The 21,898-nt window shown below is 34.9% G+C and overlaps 2 protein-coding genes across 7 annotated transcripts in view; one reads left to right on the top strand and one right to left on the bottom strand.

The window, feature by feature from the left end:
- Positions 1 to 8,698, top strand: part of LOC132110481 (lysosomal cobalamin transport escort protein LMBD1) — a 71,758-nt gene extending 63,060 nt beyond the window's left edge. For both annotated transcript variants that reach the window (XM_059517120.1, XM_059517121.1), the window contains exons 15-16: positions 7,318 to 7,409; positions 7,875 to 8,698. In XM_059517120.1, the coding sequence (XP_059373103.1) occupies positions 7,318 to 7,409; positions 7,875 to 7,985 (203 nt within the window). In that variant the 3' untranslated portion in view covers positions 7,986 to 8,698. The remainder of the gene's footprint in view (positions 1 to 7,317; positions 7,410 to 7,874) is intronic.
- Positions 8,699 to 17,860: 9,162 nt separating this feature from the next.
- The window catches only part of LOC132110482 (adhesion G protein-coupled receptor B3-like), a 164,686-nt gene continuing 160,648 nt past the window's right edge, over positions 17,861 to 21,898 (bottom strand). For 4 of the 5 annotated variants that reach the window (XM_059517123.1, XM_059517125.1, XM_059517122.1 and 1 more), the window contains 3 exons: positions 21,500 to 21,535; positions 20,865 to 20,969; positions 17,861 to 18,926 (listed from right to left, as the gene is read on the bottom strand). In XM_059517123.1, the coding sequence (XP_059373106.1) occupies positions 18,738 to 18,926; positions 20,865 to 20,969; positions 21,500 to 21,535 (330 nt within the window). In that variant the 3' untranslated portion in view covers positions 17,861 to 18,737. The remainder of the gene's footprint in view (positions 18,927 to 20,864; positions 20,970 to 21,499; positions 21,536 to 21,898) is intronic. The other variant, XM_059517124.1, reaches the window with a different exon arrangement.

The following is a 21,898-nucleotide window of genomic DNA, read 5'->3' on the forward strand; positions in this document are numbered from 1 at the left end:
TTTTTTTTCTTTTTTGAAGTTCCATGTAATTGTTTTATCATTTATGTGAATAAATTATTCAAAAATTACACGGTACTTAAAAAAAAATACAATGATGTATGACAGTGCATTAACTGATAGTATGACACAAAACACTAATAAACTTTGTTTTAGTTGAATGGTGCTTTAGAAAATGTGATTGCATAAGGGTCATAAGTCTAAGTGACATGGGAAGGCAGGACACATATTTTAATGCTGAAGAAATCAAGTGCTCACCTCACTGTCAGGATCGTTTCCTATCAACAGCATCAGTGATGTTCAGGAGAGAATGGTGTTTGATGTGTTCAAAGATGGCAGATACTTATGCTCATGTTTTTTAATACAGTTTATTTTCTTCAAAACACAAATCACTGTTAAGTCATTATCTGGATGAATTGGGTCTTGTTCTCACCGAGGTCAGCAGATGCCAGTCATTCTGTTTGCTCCTACACTTGCGATTCTTCACCACATTGTGTTCTCCTGCAGCTTCAGATGCTGCTGTAATGAAGAGACAGAAAGATATTACACAAATGTCAGTGACTGATGAATTGTTTTGAAGGACAGAACAGAAATAAGTTGTTTTATGATAGAGTTCTATCAAGGGTGCTTGTTGAATGAATGACAGGAAATGTGTTTTTCAGAACTGGCGAAGGCCACAGTTGTTTCATTGAAATATATTTATGGCATATTGTAAATGAGGAAGGACATTTACCTGGAAATATTAACATCATCCAAAAAAGTGTCATCTAACATAAAAGTACCTTATTGGCCAGTGTGGTTGAAACAGAACGCTTTCTAACTTTAAAAAAGTGATTGTTCCAAAAAAAAAAAAAATAGAATAAATGGGGTCTGGAGCGGTCAAGCTCTGAAAATGAATAAAAAGCAGCATAAAAGTAGTCCACATGACTCATGCACTGAATTCCACATCTCATGAAGCCATATGATCATCTTTTCCTGAGGAACAGAATGAAATTTAAATGTAAAGGTTTGACATCAATTACGTGTGATTTGAATGAGATTTGAGAGTTATGTCATTTCAGCGTTTGCACTTTGACATTTAATATACAAAATCCTAAAATATCTGGTGAGCCATAGTATTGAAGAATTCTTGTCTTATTAAATTCATGAGGTTTAAGCTAGTTGATTTCTACTTGTATTTATACATTTAGAGATGATTGGTCTTATGCGTATACATTTATTAATTGATAAATTATATATAATGTCTTGTATATACACTTCTCAAATGTTTGGGTTCTACAAGGTTTTTTTATGTTTTTGAAAGAAGTCACTTTTGCTCATTAAGGCTGCATATGATCAGAAATACAGTAAATGTTAATTAAGCAATTGTTAAATATTATTACAATTTAAAAGAACTGTTTCCTATTTTAATACATTTTAAAATGTAATTTATTTTTGTGATGTCAAATCTGGATTTTCAGCATCCATTAGTCCAGTGTTCAGTGTCACCTGTTGCTTCATATGCTAATTTAGTGTTCAAGAAACATTATTAATTTTGAAAACAATTGTTCTGCTGATTTCTTTGTAGAAACCCTGAATTTTCAGTTTCTTTGATGAATAGAAAGTTCAAAAGAACAATTTATTTCAAATAGATGTTTTTTAACCATGTAAAAGTCTTGACTTTCACTTTTGATCAGTTTAATGCATGATTGCTAAATAAAAGAGTCAATTTCTATAAATAAAAATAAAAACTACTGAACGCAAACCTTTGAATGGTATTGTATATATGGCTTTAAAAGTTTTTTTTTTTTATGGGTTTAAATCCATTATTGTATTCAAATTTACTACCATTCCTTGATGCATTTTAGAGATATAAGTATGCACTTGTTCTATTTTCTTTCTCCATGCACATTTACCCAGAGAGGTGCTATGGAAGTCACGTGAGTCTGTCTGTTATATTGCTGCTATAAATATGAGGATTGGTAACAGGTGAGACAGCAGCTCTGATGTCACCTATGCTCTACTGCTGCACTCCTCCACTGCTCTTTCAGTCTGATTTTATTTTAACCCCACTGGATTATTTGTAGTGAAAAGTGTCACCCTTTGATTGTATGCAATTTTGCACTCGATCTGACGGCCTCCAATTCTGCAGTTTCCACAATGTGAACATTACACTCACCTCTTCTACTGCATATTCTCTTCCTCCTTGAGGTCATTCTGGAAAGCCCTTCCCTTCTAGATGCCTGTTTTTGCTCTCACTTTTATTGCTTTGTGATAAAGATTAGCAAATGTTCCAGTTAAAGCCTTTTGAGAAATCGGTGCCATCTGTTGGCAAAAAAAGGAGATCCAAAGACAGAGGGAAGGACAAAAAAAAGGAAAAAGTGGAAAGTGCATTTACTTCCAATATAGTGACTTATAGCTAAACTATTTCTGTCTGTTTAGGCATAGGAGGATTTGTGATAATAGTTTTCATTACAGGAATAGTTTATTTAAACGTTGAAAATTTAGTCTGCATTTACCCTCATGTTGATAAAAACTGGTATGATTTTATTTCTCCCAGAGAACACAGCAGAAGACTTGTAATAGTTGCTCGATGCAATTGCTTGCTTATTTATTTTTAATAACAAAAAAAAACCAAATTTATATTTTTTTGGCAAATGTTCAGGCCCTTTCGGCCCTTTCACACCGAAAGTAGATTTCTAAGCCTCAGTCTGATGGAAGTACCTCTGCCTCTGCACATTACTTCCAATTGTGTCAGTGAATAAATAGGAAAACAAAGAAACTGGTGTTACTTATTTAAAAAGGTAACTCAGGTATTTTCTTATAAATGTAAGAGAAATGTGTTACTTTACTAGTTACTTGAAAAAAGTAGTCTGATTACGTATAACTTACTTTACTTGTAATGCATTACCCCCAACACTGGCAAAGATGGATTGTTAGATTTTATGAGGAACAGACCAACATGTAAGTGAAAAAAAAAAAATCTTGACATCTGCATTTAGTGAGTTCATGAGGGGTTAATAAGAGAAATAGAACAGTTCATTCTTTTGAGGTGAATTCTTTCAATCCATCGCTTCATTCAGTTCGCAAATGGTAGTGATGTAAAGAATGAATTGTTCTTGAATGAAACCGTAGTAGTGATGTCTGATTCATGAGATATGACTGATTCTTTCCTTTGAGCCTGAACTTTTCAGTGCATCAGTTCATCCAGTTCACAAACCCGTTTAAATGATTCCAATGAATGAATCAGATTCTTAAGTTGATTTGCTTGACTCGTTGATCTGGTCATAGAGGTTAATAGCTCATTTGGGAAAAAGACTATCAAAAAAAAAAAAGAAAAGAAAAAAACATTTCACACAAAAATTTCATATAACTTCATAGGACTTAAGCATATAGTGTATGCATGATATGGACCAATTTTATGATACTTTTATGATGCTTTTACTTCCTGTTAAAAGCATACGCTTCTCAGTTTCCATTAATTTCAAATGCATTGAAAAGAGTGACCAGTGCAATGCAGAATCCTCCTATTGTGTTCCACTGAAGAAAGATAGTAATTCAGGTTTTAGATGACATGAGAGTGAGTAAATGATGACAGAATTGTCTTTTATTGGTTGAACTATCAGTGGTTGATTTCCTCTCTTTGTTGGTTTCTTAGTCTATCTGTATCTGAATTCACTCCCGGTCTGGCACATAGAGAGCTGGCTATAATTACTCAGCTAAGCACTAAAACAGAGCAGATAATTAAGGAACACTTTAATTAATAGCTACGTCAGGCACAGTCTGGCACGAGCCCATGCTGCCATGTGCACCCCATAGTGTTACTTTACTGGTAGATGTGGACCAGTGGTACATAGAGAGAATCAAATGCATCTTAATGGAGTCTCATTTAAGCTGATTCAGACCCAGTGCACATAGTTCACAGAGACATGCTGTTACTGAGACTGCAAACAGCTATACAGTAGCATTTGTGCACATACATTGTGATTGATTTAACAGACCTGCATTTTCCATTATAATGTGTGTTAATAATGCAAGTAATGAAAATAATTAGATTTTTATGGCATACCGTAGAATGTACTGCAGTATCATGGTTGAGGATGACTGCACCATGAACAACTTGTGCCTGTTTTATTAGGGTCATTAAGTGTTAGTTATAGTTGTTAACTTTGAGCTCTTTGAGAACTTTGAGATTAAAATATGAGATATGAGAAATTTGCATGTACAGACGATATTGGCTTGTAATGTATTTTATTTAGGTTTAGTTTAGTTTTAGTGTAATTTTTAACCTTCTAGTTCTTGTTTATTGTAGTTTTAGTACCACATTTAATCTGTTAACTGGTACATTTTTGAACGTTTAACAGCATAAAATGATATTCATGTGTAATGCAAGTGAAATGTAAAAGTTTCTGGGTTTACAACACAAAATAAAACTAGTCAAAAATGTATACATTCTATTTAATTATATATTTTGTAGATAGATTGTATAATTGTATATACTCTCAATATACTGCCATCTCTTTTGCTTACCAAGGTGATATTAATTTCACATTGTGAAATATTATTAGAATTTTAAATAACTTTTTTGTATTTTAATATATTTTAAAATGTAATTTATTCATGTGATGGCAAAGCAGTCGTTACTCCAGTCTCTTTCAGAAATTTTAATCGAAACTGTGAATACAGTAGACAGTTCAAAAGAACCAAATTTATATTTTAAATTATTAAAAACGTATTGCTGACAAATTTGATGGGTATAGATCAAATTAGATAAAAATAGGAAAGAAATAAGAATAAGTTGCAATAACTTAAACTTTTATTGTTTTGATGCTTAAAAACCACCATTCCATGTTTGAGCCATATATTATTATTATTATTGTATTATGTGTGTGTGTGTGTGTGTGTTTGTATACGGTAAGAGAATCCTATATTTTCTGTTGAATAATAATAAGTTCAAATTATATTAAATTATATCAAATTATTAAACCATTTTAAACTGAATAACACTAGTTACAAGAGATTTTTTTTTTTTTTATTGCGTGTCTGTCAAAAAGGCGTAAAGATTTGGAATAAAGTGCATGAGTATTATGGGTTAATTTCTTTCTTTCTTTCTTTCTTTCTTTCTTTCTTTCTTTCTTTCTTTCTTTCTTTCCCTGGCACTAGCTGTGCAGTGGTAGTTAGGAAATGCTTACTTCTGTATTTCACAGACAAAATTACAGCATACAGATCTGGAAAACATAAGGGTGATCAAATGTAAATTTTCATATTTGGTTGAACTATCCCTTTAACAGTCAATTCCCAAAACCCCCGTAACTACCCAATAGCACACAAACAGAGTGAGTGGACAGGCTGCTGGTCTGAATGGCTGTGGTCTCTGGCAGGCGTTCTCCATCAGCGGTGACTGCCATCTGAAGGTGACCTGGGTCAGTGATGTACACGATGATTTGTTTAGCCAGAGCACTGTTGAGAACCATCTGTCCTGTAATTCAGGTGAGCATCTGCTGGGCTGCAGATGGCAGGAAAAGTGCACAAGTGGAGGACGGTGCCTGCTCTCAAACTGGTCTTTGTTTTTATTTATTTATTTTTTTTTTCTTCACTTCTCTTTTTTTTAAGCAGGTCTTCATGCCTCAGCCATTCTCCTGTCGCATGCCTGGAGCAGCTAATTATCTGAATAAACACTATCAGATCTTTTTCTCTACTTCTCCTCCCTTCCCTCTGTAGACAGCAATCTGTAGGGCCAAATCTTCACAAGCAGCTCGACAGTTTGAGCTGATAACAACCCTCCTGCTGCATAGTGACACTCACCCTGTTCGATCCATGAGCCCAGATGAACCTCTTACATTAGCTTGTTTGCTGCCCATTTGATTGACTGTTTGACTTCTAAACCTCAAACTAAAGTCCTGGACTGTTCATCAGTGTGGCTGATGATGCTGTCAGATCATTTTTTAAGCAGATGAAATCAAATGTCAAATGTCTAATATTCACTGTTTTCTTGATTTTGTTCAGTTAAGGATTCAGACATCACATTGTAAATCTGCTTTAAAGGGATAGTTCACCCCCCCCCCCCCCCCCAAAAAAAAAAACAATTCTGTAATTAATTACTCACCCTCATGTCGTCCCAAACCCGTAAAACCTTCGCTCATCTTCAGAACACAAAATAAGACATTTTTGATGAAATCCGAGAGCTTTCTGCTCGTAAACAAGGTGCAGCTCATGTGTGTTGTACGTCAGCACATCACAAGTATGTGTTGTGGATGGGCAGAATTTTCATTTTTGGGTGAAATATCCCTTTAAGATGAGGTCCTGTGTTTAAAGTGTGTTATATATAAACCTTAATTTTTTCAAATACACTGAATTCAGATATTCAATAAATATGTCTCATTTGGCAAAAAAAAAAAAAAGTAAATATATTTGTACAGCATGTTTAATAGGATTAGTGCAATTATTAATATTAGTACAATAGTAATATTTCTTATTTTATTTAGTATTTTTTTTTATTTAATATTAATAATAGTAATGATGATGATGATAATAATCTTAAATTATAATAATAACCCTAAACTATAAAAAAAAATTATTATCATTAATGTTGTTGTTTTATAGCCATGTTGATAATATAATCACAAAAATACTACATACAAGCACAGCAAGTCTGGATTTAAAAAATAATCCAATTTAAGTCCCAATTGCAGTTTTTATCAGGAAAAAAAATACTTCCCTGAATTATGCCGTCCTGTTTATTTGTACTTTCACTAATAAATATTTTTATTCTCTCTGCATTTCTCCAAATGTTGATTATTTTGGTTTGCCAAGAAGCGTTTAAATATTTGTTTGTCATTTTTATCCAAATGTGTCATTGCTTACCCTGGATCCCTCATTTATTTTCTATGAAATGGTCATCAGCTTGTTGCTGGTTTTCTGGTCAGTGTGGCAGGTCAGCTTGAGACGGCGTCTAGCTAAGAGCTTGTTAGCACAACCCTGTAAAGCGTGGCTGGTGCAATTACACAAGGCTGTGTGCCGGCTTTTACTGTGTCATGCTCTTTGATGAGGACCTGTACTGTTGTGCATGTGTGATTACTTCTGCATGGCGGCGGGGTGAACACTAGCCTGCTGACCTTCTGACTCTGCTTATTCCTATTAGACTTACATTAAAACAGGGACCAGAATTTTATAGAGAGTAAGCTAGCAGCTAAGCAACCACAAACGCAATGTATGAAAAAGCTAAATTTTCTCACATTTTCTTCAAAATACAAGTGGAATTTACAGAACTGTACAGAAATGTTTTCCTTCCAAAAACGAATGAAAACTAAAGGTCAAATTTTTTCACATTTTGTTTTCCAGACCAGTGCACAGTAACAAGATCGTACCTGTTCCTGCACAAATTTTGGTTCTTCAGCACCATCTACTATTTTGGCAACTGGGCTTTCCTTGTGGTAATATATGTATATATTTATTTTAAATTCTTTTTTTCTTTCTTTCTTTCTTTCTAGATGATATGCCATTTGTAATGATGGAAATTATTTAAATGAACACAGGAAAATGTATTAAAAATTAGGGGTGCAAGATAAATATCGGCCGATAATTAATGTGCATCTCATCAGTAAAGCCGGTTCTCTAATCAGCGGTAAATTCCATCAGGTGTGTAATTTCACATAGAGCAGCTGTTACTACACAGAGCCATTGTTAACTGACGAGATGACGAGATGCGCATTAATTATCGGCCGATATTTATCGTGCACCCCTACTAAAAACTATAATGATAACTAAGAATTATCATTATCAATGTTATTGCTACTTGATTATTTTAAATGAAAGAGATAATATGAATGAACAGACGTTAATAATAATAATTAATATTATTATAAAATAGCCTTAACGTGTCTTTTGTTGTGTTGCAGGTCTTTCTTATTGGATTGGTAGTTTCATGCTGTAAAGGCAAGAAATCTGTGATCGAAGGGGAAGTTGATGCAGATGATTCAGATGTCAGTGATGATGAATATGTGCATTAACTTACTAAAAGTCCTGTTTTATCTTGGTTTCGTAACTAGTCAGAGCTGGAATGAAAAACATTGTTAAACAGTTTTTTCACATCTTTCGTTCATTGTTCAGAGAGAGAAATAATGACGTTCTTTAAGACTTGACTGAATGTGTTATGATGCCAAATAGATTTTGTGACACTAGAGGCATTGTCATATTTAACTGATAGTAGTAGTCTAATATGCTAACCCGTCTTTACTACTGACCCTTTCTACTAACTAAGGGTATATGCATGTCGTTTTGCATTGCTGTCTAAAATAATTCAACAATAAAAGTTTTTCTCTCTAAACAAGACCAAATTTAGTTTAAAATAAGTTAAAACGGTACAAATCCTTATGCTGATTTATTTATTAAAGTTTTTTTTTTTTTGCTAGGCATAATGCTTCAGTGTTTCTGATGTGTGCTTTTTTAAATGTTACTTTAATCCCTGAGGTTGAATTACTGTCATACTGCTTGTGGACACATAGATTTTTACTTTAGAATTATTGGATTGTACTGGCAAGAGAGCTTGTGAAGTTCTAGAGGACTGATGCAAGATTAAAAAATTCTGTAAAAATTCATTTATCATACAGTATTGGTATGTGTTGTGGTTTTCTGAAATTAACATTTCTCTTGCAAATGCTTCTGTATTAATGCAGGTTTGAGTCCTTAATAAAGACTAAAAACAATATCTCTGATTTTAAAATGGATCCAGTTGCTTATTTATACTTAATTATCCTAAGATAATTCAGAAGGTGGATTAATGTTAAACAGATATATGTCGATTTACAGATTTGGAATAATTTATTTTGCCAAAAAAAAAAAAAGTTCATCCTACTAAATAGTTGGAGCAGTATAAATCGATTCGAAATAAGCAGCGAACTAATGTTGGCTGCTTCTTTGCAAGGAACTGATTAAACCAGCTCGAGTTAGCAGTACAGTAAACAACAGCACAAAATGACAAAATCAAATGTCTAATGACCAGATAACTGAAACAAATCAAACTTTCCAACATGCTTTATGAGAAATAGTACCATCATGAGCTTAACTTTGTTCATCCAATTCATCCAATGCTAAACATCACAGAAAAAAAAGCTATATAAAACAGTTTTGTGTTTAATATAACTTTGTTTACTCATTGAATTGGATTTAATTCATCTCTGTTCTGTGTTAAGATTGTTTGTCTTTATTTAGAGCTGGAATCAATGCAAATGCAAACAACTGTGTAAAAGTGCTTATGGATCAGCTGTGTTTACCCTCACTGACATTCTCACAGTTAGGAATAAGACTTCTAACTGAACTGAAGAGCAAAGCAGACTGTGCTGCTCCAAGTCGACAGTGCTCACATACTGAGAGCTGCTTGAGTTTGAGCATGCGACTATGTTTGTGTGCTTATCATGTTCTCACCTGGACCAGATGTTCATACGATTCATGGCCCAGGAAGACACACCAGCCAGACTCTCCTAACAGATGGTGCAGTCTTTGGAAAGAAAACAACTAATTTTCTCAAGCTTGCTAGTATAATCCAGGGGTTTTCAAACTGTGGGTCGCGACCCACTTGTGGGTCACAGAATGGAACAAGGTGGGTCACACAAAGTCACTTGGCTGCAGCTAAATTTGCGTTTCAATAAAAACACACACACACACTCACACAGTTCAGTCTAGGGCTGCACGAATGTGACGAGTGGGGCGGGGCCGAGAGCCGTGGAGTGATTGGGAAATGAGCGACACCTGCAACACTCACCGGTCTCGAGAACCCCGGAGGAGATAGGAAGTATACAAAAGAGGAGCGACGACAGTGAAGGACGAGAGAGGCCACTGGGTGGCGTCTGTACTTCCCGGTCAGAGAGCACCTGTCCATCAAAAGCTCACTATCCAATCAGAGTAGATCACTGTTAACACCACCCCCATGAGATGTTTGTGTCAAAACACCAAACGAAAAACTGCGAAACGTAAGCGAAATCTGTAGCAATGAATTCAGAATCCACGATTAGCGAAAACGAATCTTTGAAAAACATTAACAAAGAATGAAGCATATTTGAAGAGCCTGTTAAATTTGTGCGACTGAGTTAATTTTTTTTCATTTTCATAGTGTTTTTCTTCTTTTGTAATGGCATATTTTTGATAGTTTCTGAAAAAGTTACGTTCAGTTTTATAAAGTTTCGTTCATTATTATTGAAACAAATGTAATTCCATAAGCAGGGCACAAATGCAGGATTAATTGTAACACTACAAGATTTAAACATTTCCACGTAACAAAATGTACAAAAGTTTGCAATATTTCCTTGATGTATCATCTCTGTTTAGAAAAAAATTTGCCAAAGTTCAGAAGTCTTTTGAAGATATTGCTGAACATTTATTTAACCATCACAAAAATAAATATATTTTTTTTATTATTATTTAAAATGAGACACATCTGTTTATTATAATTTTTTACCAATTTCACAATTATTTTAATCTCAAAACTGTGTTAGATAGCTCTGCTTTGCTTCTCATGCTTTTCTAAATAAGTGTTGGATTGTGCTCCGTTCTCGCCGACACAAACGGAAGATCATGAATGTATTTTCTGCAACAAAACACAGCAGCGCAGATTACAGTTCACTAGAGTGAGCCTGCTTCACGTTTTTATGGACACTACATATTTTAACGTCTGTAAACAAAAATTAAAACTGAAATATTAGTAGTGAAAATTTTTTATTTTTATTAAATACTTAATTTCTGTCATCAAACTTTTAAGATTAGGCTTAAAGTAATGTCAATCGTTTTCTTATTTTTTTTTATATATATATATTTTGGTGGGTCGTGAAATAGATTACACTTGTCTAGGTGGGTCGTAGAATGGAAAAGTTTGGGAACCACTGGTATAATCGACCAAAAAATAGGGATTGGTGACGGTAAATTGGTGGCCAAAATTTAATTAAAAAAATATATTAAATTAGATTGATTTCTCAAGGATCATGATGCAACACTGAAGACTGGAGTAATGGTTACTGAAAATTTAGCTTTAGCATCACATGTATTCAGATAGAAAACATGTATTCATATATATATATATATATATATATATATATATATATACTCTAGACAAAATAATAAATACTTGTGTTTCCTTTTTGAGCATCAGCAAATGTTTTGACCTTTTTTAATTATATTTGAGCTCCTCAATTGTCCTCAGAGTGAAACGATGGATTTAAGAATCATACAGTCACTGCTGGAAAGCAGTCAAATATGCAGAAGAGGCTGGAAAACCAAAGAATGTGCATGAGCTGGAGGAGTTTTCTGAAGAACAGCAGGCAGTTTAACTGTTCAGTGGATCATCCAGGAAATTACACACAGTATGAATATTCAAGGGTATGTAAACTTTTGAATGGGGTCATTTTTGTAAAATCAGTTATCATTTTGTCTTGTGGAGTATATATAAACATCTGTTTTCAAATTTGTATTCAACAAGGATGTGTTAAATTGTTAAGAAGTGATAGCAAAGATTTATATTGTTAGAAAAGATTAATATTTTGAATAAATGCTGTTCTTTTGAACTTTTAATTCATAAAAGAATTCTGATAAAAGTATTGCAGTTTCCCCAAAAAATATTTGGCAGCACAACTGTTGCAAACATTGAGAATTTTAATAATAAATCAGCATATTAGGATGATTTCTGAAGGATCATGTGACACTTTATACTGGAGAATTGGCTGATGGAAATTCAGCTTCGCATCACAGAAATAATATTAAAAAAATAATTAAAGTAGAAACCATTAATTTATACTTTAATAACATTTCACAATTTTTTCCCCCTGTATTTTTAATCAAATAAATGCAGCCTTGATAAACATAAGACACTTTCAAAAACAAAAAAGTCTTACTGATCCCAAACTTTTGAACAGCAGTGTATATATATGAAATATAAGAATGATGTTAAAGCCACATTCATTTTGAAACATCAAGGGAACTGCTGGAAATCTTCTGGATCAAGGGGATTTTCCAAACAATACTTTAAAAGCAGTTCTGCAGCCTCTGACTGATTTACTGTTGAAAGTGACTCAGAGAGAGAGCTGTTAGATTGAAGGTAAAGTTCACAATCACACACTCCCACAGGAGTTCCTGTTTGCCTTGTGTTTATACAAAGTGGCTGCATTCATCTGGAGACATCACTCTTTCTGCAGCCTTGCACTATGCATTTAATCAATAATGCTGTGCTTTAAACCTTCCAATTGATTTAGATATATTCGTATCTAAATACAGGGTTCTTTAAATATCTGTCAAAATTATACACCCAGTTTTTTGTGTCAACAACAGACAGGGCAGAGAGGAGGATTTCCTTTGCTACCGAAAGAGCATTAGGCGATGGTTCTCTGAGGACAGGCATCCAGCAGAACGATCACTGATGCAATAAAAACACTCCGAAGACAGACCGAAATGTACATCGTACTGAAACATAGACTTTTACTGTTTGCTTCCCTCTGGATTTTTCATTTTCATTTACAGAGTATATAAATATACACACTATCCTTCAAAGGTTCAAGAGTACATTCAGTTAATCGACAGTCATTTTGTTTTAAAATAAATGCTGTTTTTTTTTCTTCATCCAAAAATCCTGGAAAATGTATCACAACAGTATAAAAACAATTAGAATATGAATATTAATAATATCAAGAGATTGAAGTTTCTTCAGCAGCAAACTAGCATATTAAAATGATTTCTGGAGGATCAAGTGACACTGAAGACTGGTGTAATGATGGTGAAAAAAGTTAGCTTTACCATCACAGGAATAAATGCCATTTTTAAATACTTTATAAAAGTATAAAAGTTTTTTTTTACTTTTGCAGCCTTAGTGACAATTAAAAAAATAAAAATTTACCCACCTCAAACTTTTGAAAGGTAATGTAAAGCAGCTCTCATTAAGTTTAAGCTGCTTACACAAAGGTACCAATATAAGAGTAATCTGATATGATACTGATACTAATACAAAGTGTGCTATTTTACAGTCTGTGTAGGTGTATCTGCACAGAGGAAATGGTGTGTATCATAAGCACAGCTTGTATGTTTGGACATGTTGTTTAATTGAGGTCAGACCTCAAGGAGGATGTGGAAGTGAGCATTCATTGCTATAGTAAAATGTGCATGTTTGTGCTTGTTTGTTATTGTGCTCCACTCTTGGCTCTATCGACATGTTAACCTCTCTGCCCTTTTTCCAATGGGAGTCTCTACAAACACTCCCATTGAAAAAGATTTGAGTCTGTCTAGTCGAGCTATTTCAGCACAAACTGATAGTTACAAAGGGACTTCCCTCTAACATCTCTGCCCTGCTCCTTCTCTTTATGGATGCTGAAAGTCTCATAGGAAGGCTCAGACTTTACGGTTAAACATTTGGCTGTATCAAGTGTGTGATAGATTAATGCCATTCCAAAACCATACAACTTTCTTAAGGTTCAAAGCGTAATAGTGACAACTAGGGGTGCACAAAAAATATCGGCCGATAATTAATGTGCATCCATCAGTTAAGCCGGTTCTCTAATCAGCGGTAAATTCCATCAGGTGCGTGATTTCACATAGAGCAGCTGTTACTAAACAGAGCCGTTGTTAACTGACAAGCTGCGCAAATCCACGTTCATTATCAGCTTGGATTTGCGCAGCTTCTCAGTTAACAACGGCTCTGTTTAGTAACAGCTGCTCTATGTGAAATCACGCACCTGATGGAATTTACCGCTGATTAGAAAACCGGCTTTACTGATGAGATACGCTTTAATCATCGGCCGATATATATCGTGCAACTCTAATGACAACTGCTTCTGGAAGTATCGCTAATAAAATGGGCATTGCAATATGGCTTAGTATGATTATTAAATGACCAATACTCCAATTTAATTAAATGTGTGCTGTGGATTTCCAAATGAAACCTGACACTGTGTTTATTTACACGCTTGCAGCTCATGATACTATATATAAGCATGGCTTCACTCAGAAACCCACAGCATATATATTTGTTCTCTGGCAATCTGCCAAAATAAAAGCTTGATGCTTTGTACGTAAATACAGAAATTAAACTGTAAATATTATATTGTCATTTTAGTTATGCCATAAAAAACTTGTTTTGTTAAATACTAAATCAGAAATATTTTAAACTAACATTAAAATAATTATTTTTATTTTACAGTAAAAAAATTTTATTACAATATAGTTATTCTATTGTCTAATACCTTTATTTAACTGTATAGAATTCATAATAATTATTATTTTAAAGTCATATTGCATGGGTCACAAACAGTTGTTGAAAAAGGTTTCAGTTGGTTCTTCTATAGAAAATACCCAAGTGTGAACAACCAAAGTTTAATTTTTCCCAAATAACTTAGCCATAAAACGATTGTTACAATGCACTCCCTTACAAATGCATTTTTTTATATAATAAAAAAGGTAAATTATAATTTTTTTAAATACAATTCACATATTTTTTCTTAACAATATATATATATATATATATATATATATATATTGAAAAATAATGAATAAATAAATATCACAATGCCGGTCAGCCCCCCAAAATATATCATGCAGATCTAACAGGTATGAATGTACCTGTATGACAAGTATGAATGATTAACATATAAGGTTAATCACTGCTATAATTGTCCCCTTTGTCACACCGACCTGATCCTTTCACTTTTTGACCATTTCTTGCAAAAGGCAGTAGCCCATCTTGAGCAGAAAAGGCCATCCTTGTGGGGATGACAATTACTTGGTCAGAGGTCAAAGAATAGAAACTGGTAGTTGCTGTGTGATGTCCTGTGCCATTATGAGCACTGTTAAACTGTGTCCATAAGGAGCTGCTGGCAGCTGGGGAGTCATACAGCTGAATAAAACACAAGCTCATCCTACGGGGAGCCATTAGCAGAGGCCTCTACTTCAAAGCAATTAGAGAACGTCTTGGGACTTGCAGTGTTTATTGAAATAATTGAATGTCCCCTAACTACAGTATGTACTTCAGTAGAGTAACAAATGTTCATGCCCTCATTGCAGACTGTATCATAGGACACTTGAATCAGTGGCTTTTGAAAGAAAGATTGTTTAATAGCATCTCAGATTTCAACTTTACAAGCAAAAATGGCTTAGGTTAGATTAATTTGCATGAATCGGTTCGTATATATCATTATATCATATATTCCATGGTTTATTCTCCATGAAATGATTTACTCCGGTAATTCTTCATTCCTGATCAGGCAAATGTTTGTTTTTCACTCATTACATAATTTCACTCGTAGAGAAAGCAAAAACAATTAAATGATTTGCCAGTGTTCAAGCCATTCTAAATGTAAGATTAAGCCTAAAATGTCATGTATTGTATGCAAAGTATAGTATCCAATTTGTCATTGATCTTCATATACAGTGATCCCAAAATGTGTCACACTAAAATTTGTGCTATATTTCTTCAAAATAAATGCATCTTGGTTTGATACTTTATCTATACAGTTACATGAATATCTTTTAACAATTGCAAATGTTATCTATAACCAACATGCCGCTGTCCATGGTACTGAAACCGCACCTACCCAAATATATACTAAATATAGCTTACAAGTTAGACAATTTGTTTAAAATACAATAATACAATAAATAAAATAAGGTTACTCCTTGAGAAAATCTATTGCATAAAATCATATGACAAACAGCAAGATTCAGATGAAACAAGGAAACTGTTACAATAATTTATGAAAATATTTAATGCTTGACCATGTATATTATGAATACCTTTATAATGCATTGTACACAAGGTCTTAAAGCAAAGTGTTACCACGATTTCTTACTATGGCCAAGCTTAAGAGTTCATTTCCATGGACAACAACAATCATAAAATAGCAGCAAATCCTCCATTAGGAAATCTACGTGTTCACACTGACAGCAGTCCCTTCTGATCATGAATGGAAGTTGAGTACAATTGAGAATACAGTCTGTGTTGACGTACGCTTCAATTCCCTCTCCTGCACGTCTGTCAGAGATGAGTCTGATCCACCTCTCCATGTGTCCCCTGCTGGACTTACAAGCACCCACGAGGGCACACTCACTGTGTGTGTGCTGAATTTCATCTGCCGTGATTTCCCGCCGGCCTGTAATGTGATGGATTTGATGTTTTGATTTGCACATTGAAGAACAGAGGAGGACAAATGTATTTTCATTTTAAGCCGTGGAGAACGGAAAACGGGCCTGGGATCCATTGCTTGTGTTTCATCATGTTTGGTCGCTGTCATAATAGGCTTTATTATTTTTTATACGGTGACCTCTCCAGTCAATGTCAAGACTACCTGCCTCTTCCTCTACATCTCATTACAGTGTTTTCTAACCTTGGAGGTCAACATTTGTGCACTAATGAAAGCTTTGTCTGTTAATATGCATCATTAATTTTCAACTTCTCCAAAGTTAAACTAACAATCACTTTACATGAGCATGTCAAGTTGCTTTTCACGCTGTCTGCTGTGTTTGAACTAACAAATTAATTCTTAATTACTTTAAATAAGTTCTTGAGTGTAAATATATATATATATATATATATATATATATATATATATATATATTTTTTTTTTTTTTTTTTTTTTTGATCAAAAAAGCCTTGGTGAGTATATGTCTTCTTAAAAAAAAAAAAAATAATAATCATAATTATTCCAAACTATTGTCTGTCAGTATATAAAACAACCAACTGCTTTCCACAGGGAAAAGTCACTTCAACAGAGTGGAGGATTAATCCGGGATTTGCATGTGTGATTTTAATGCATATCTACATAGTGGAGTGGAACTCTGTATAAACCCAATTGGGTTTCGTTCCCCTCCTTGTACTGTATCCATGTGATATCCGTGCAGAACAAATAAATAAATAAAAATAAAACATGTGAAATGATGGCACTTGAGGCCCATATCAGAAGGTAAACTGAAGTTTAGGAGTATAATCCCTTTTGAACTGCTTTTACTGTCCCATCAGTGATCCTTCAATCATATCCGTCAAAAGTATCAAATCTAATCCCAGCCAGCTCCACAACTATCTCCCGGAGTATTGTTTAGGTCCAGCTTGACAGGCCTGAATCATGGTCTCTGGGAATGACGAAGTGTGCGAGTCATGACACTAGTTTGTAGACACAGTCTCACTGTGTAGAAAGCATAATTATACACCAGATTTCTAAAACAGTAAATGTTACAGGATGAGTTATAGCACTAAACAGATGCTCCTGACGTCATCCGGAGCTGCAAATCTATAAGTAGCAGCGGTGCGTGACAGCACAGCCTTTTTCTGTATTTGGGTTTCAGGTGAGCTCTACTTATTCGTCTTTTTGTGGGAAAGAGCCTCTTCGCTTCAGCTGTTGTACAAATAACACTAATATGAATGAACACTATCAGCCTCATGCTAAAGTTATAACAGTTTTGCCTCCAAATATTGTTCAATGTTTCGAGGGATTTAGATGGTCAAATATCATGCCATTTGAAGAATGCACCATTAAAAACAGAAAACAACTGTAAACTTATCTCAAAATCCAAGAGGTTTTTGTAGTATTTCTGGTTCAGTTCTCTCTATTCTATCAGTTCCTTGGCTGATAGCATAATTGCACATAAGGTACGCCATATGTGGCACGGCTTTACCCCGAAGTGACTACTCTTCCTGTTATTTTTAGCTCAGCTGTGTTATTTTTATAGCCAGTGCAAAACAAGTCGTCTCCTTTCCACTAATGGGCTTTAAAAAAACCCTGTTGTTATTTGCCTTTAGGTTTGAGGATTTTTCTGCTGCTGTTGAATGAAGGACCTTGAGATTGAGAGGATGTCCACAGTGATTCGAGGGTCCAGAAAGAGACCCGCAGCACGACACAGGAGTAAGTCGACAAGTTCTCTGAAGCAGTACGAACATATTTCCTCTTTTATTTACATTCCTTTTTCAAATGTTAACATTTTTTTCGCTATAACTCTCATCAAGCTGGCATTTTCTCTTTTCTCATTAAAATAAACTTGGCACAAGTAAAACATATGTAGACAAAAGTTTTATTTACACCATACAACATTTTAGATTTTTAAATATTTTATACAGGGCTGCAGATGAGAGAGCTTTACTGAGCTTCCAGGCAGATTCTGCAGTATTAAAGTTTTGAAATATATTATTCATAAAAAAGTGAGTATTACCTTTATTGCATTTAAAGCAATGAAGAATGTAGCCTGACAAACATTCATTTTTAAATGACAGAAAAAAATCTTCTTTGCCTCGGAATAGTTTTGTCTTTTCATATCATGAAGTAAAAAGTGTAGTAATGGCCAAACGGACTTGTTATAAACTTTTTAAAAACCTGCGCAAGTATATACATTGTGTTCCTGGGCTCGTCTACCACCGAACAAAAAAACGAACCCAGCCGCCGCTCGTGGGTGGACATCACGTCGTGTCGTTTTCTCTTCGAGGTCTCATTTGGAAAACTAATGCTTTTGGAACCGATTATTTTCCAACTTGTTTCTTTTGAAATACATGATGTTCGATATTGTACATGTCTGCCCCCCACTAAATACACGAGTGAGAATACAAAAAAAAAAGATAACACAGATGTTTTTTTTGTCTTTTTCTAACGTCTTTCTATCCTTCTGTCCTTCCTTGTTTTAAAATCTTATTGGCACATATTGTCCCTGCTATACTCGTAGAATCCAGATATGTCTTTCCAAGGCTGCATGAGAAGTCTTGCGCGTTTTTGTTCAGTGCAAAATATGTCCACCTGCTAACGCTTCATTATTCCTCAGACTTCTGTCTGAAAGTCTCCCTCCTGGACGTCCAAAGGGAGGTTGACACACTTTTCCCACTCAGCGTTAGTCATCTCCAGAGAGTTCTTTGTGTCTGATTCTAGTACATTCATTGTGGCGTAGTTCTGATATTCACTTGCCGGGTTGAAGCTCTCCCAGGGGTTCTTGTTTGGCATTGCCTTGTCCTACGGAAAAGGATGAGAAGCCGTCGTGTTAGAAATACTACATTTCTGCAATATTCTCAGTATGGTTTCTCATTATAGTGAATCGTTTTATGATACTGTCAAACACTGGAAGTTTCACATGGACATGAATCATCAAGCTTTAATTCATGTTCTCTCACAGTGGCCCTAAAAATATTTGGACGCTTGAAATGTATGAAAGTCGCCCGCATTAGATAAAAAATATCACACCAATCTTGAAAATATATGTCATGTCACTTGGCTTGGTATTTTGTTAATTAACACAATGACATTCATACAATTATGTCCCAAAAACTTTTTGGGGCCGCTGCACATACACACCCAGAGCTCGATGATCAAAGTGTTTGACCTAACAGCATGTTTGGAGTGTTTCCAGGTTCAGGAACATCAGATTTTTCAAGGGAATAAAAACACAAAATCATTTCTTCCATCCAGCGGTTACTAAGCAACAGGAAGTGAATGGCAGTCTGCAGTCTGACTGAACATGGGTAAAAGGAAGTAACATGGCCAACCAGCTACTAGGACTACGACTTCATACACCTGACATAAACATGCATTTCTAACTCGAAAAAGAAGGTTCAATTTTAGCTAATGCATTAGGGTTCTTGAATTAAAAATCAACCATTCTACACTATTTCTTAGTTTAGGTTAATTTACTAATATACTATTGTTCACTGGCAATTCAAGTTCTTTTATGATACATTAATGCTAATTTATATCACTTAAAATGTAGAAATTAGCATTAGCCTAGATTAATAAATGCATTAGAGGACTATTTCATTGTTAGTTAGTGAATGCATTAGTTAAATGTTACAATATATAGCCACATTGTAAAGTGTTAGCCATGCATTTCGTATCAGGATCGAATCTGGACTCTTGCATCTGATTGCATGTAGCTGCACTGATGGATAAATCAAAATGCTTTCTGTTATACTGACTGCCTAAAACACCATTCAGTCTATTTCCTACTTTAGAAACATTCTCACAGTAACGAGTTCTAATGGGGATAACAAGTCAATACAAAGGAAGAAATTTTTTTTTTTTAAAGTGCCCTTGCAAATCTACATTGGAACAGTCTTTAAGTAGAATAAATAATTAAATCAGGTGACTAGATCGCAAGACCACATTAACATTTACACCTGTATGAATAGAATCAGAATGTATTTTCAGTGCTCCGATCACTGCGTCTGGAGTGCATTGGCTTCTATTGAGGTCAAGACCGTTTTAACTGTGATCCAATCACTGGAAATGCATACCTCTGTAATAGCAGGAAATTAACTTAAGGGCATTATACAGAGGCTGAACTAATTAAAAAACACATCTAAACATCTCTTCATTGATGATCAGTGTGAACCTCACAGTTCCAGTCAGCTGGACAAAAAAATGACACTGAACGTTCTTCTGCTGCATGCTGCTGGATGATAAAATGCAATTGTGTTGCAATTGGCCTGCTCTAATCAGAAAATCCCACCAGCCCTACAATTACAGATAATTGGTTCATCATACTGCGGAAAGCACAGAGAACCTCTCCAATATCTGAAGCAAATCAAGTGTTTTTTGTCCCTCGCATTTGCCAAGCAGTGATTAGCCAATAGAAAAGGAAATAATAAGCATGTTAGCAGCTTACAGCCTTGTGTTTGAATGAATGCATGAGAATGGATCACAATGACGGCTCAGTCACTCTTCCTCTTCTCTTCTTCCTCTTTCATCTCTTAATACCTCCTCTTCCACCCACCCCTAACCGGGTGCTATTTTTCCACGTGAATATTCTTGGTGAACAACTATTAATTCCTTCAGTCACTCACTTCCTGTGCACAAGATTGGGGCGCCACCAGAAGACACAGCTAAACATAGACAACGCAGCACCCCCCGCCAGTACTCGGTAATGAGACATACTGAAACCCGTTTCCTGTTACTCACCATGCCGCCCATATTTGGTATGTCTCGAAATCGGTCCAGGGTTTGAAATTTCTGATTGAGTTCCTGGAACAGCTCCATATGCCTTTTCCTGGTGTGCATGACTTTCTGTAATGGCAAGGATGGGAGGGGAGGGGGGTGGGATTTGGAGTTCAGTCAAGCTGAGAACCAGAACTTTGCAACAGGAAAAAACCTGGCTACTTTCAATTTATCACTGTATAAAAACGGCGTGCTCACCCTGCAAATTTGGCTGAATGGTATGACAAGGTTGTGACAAATGGCATTGGCATATATGAAAGGTCAGTAGCACTTGACATTCAATACATTTTTTTGGTAAAGGGCTGAAATGCTCTGAGGGATACTGCAAGTGAACTTAAAAATGTAAAAATATATAAGCTATTTTTTGATTTTCAGCTTGAAGTCAGGGGATTTAAAAGGGTAACATGGGAATATGTGGTGGCTGACAGCATTGCTTTAACATTAAACCACACAACGCTTCATAAATCGCAGTTGTGTCAGGACATGCTTCTCCAATAAGCTTAAGTGCTACACAAAGTAGTAGTAAATTAAAAGGGTGAAACACAAACGCAACAAATGGCCCTGAAACATGCACTTCGCCAAGTAAAGATTTTGCTCACCTCGAAGTCTAGATCCTGGTACCTCGACTTTCTTCTCTGTAGAACCAAGACAGAAAGACAAAAATTCATGTAATTAGATATTATGAAACCTAGAGAAATAATCTACTGAAATCTGGTCCCATCTCTAAAACATATATGAGCAAGTATGTTCCTTGTGCATCAGAGCTAGAATTGTATGCTGTGAGGCTTTTTGGAGAAAACGGATCAGGTTCAAATGTCTACAAGAATTACGCAAACGCAGGCAAAAATGCTTGACCGGTCTCGTTGGACATTTTTTCTGTTTAAAGTTGGCATGAAATTAATGTTTCTAAATGATCTTACTGAAAAATCATCCATGCATGTGTTTCTTTTTTTCTTTTTCTTTTTTATAATGTAATTTTTTTAACGAAATGTCATAAC

The sequence above is a fragment of the Carassius carassius genome, chromosome 30, assembly GCF_963082965.1.
Source record: "Carassius carassius chromosome 30, fCarCar2.1, whole genome shotgun sequence".
Classification (NCBI taxonomy): Eukaryota; Metazoa; Chordata; class Actinopteri; order Cypriniformes; family Cyprinidae; genus Carassius; species Carassius carassius.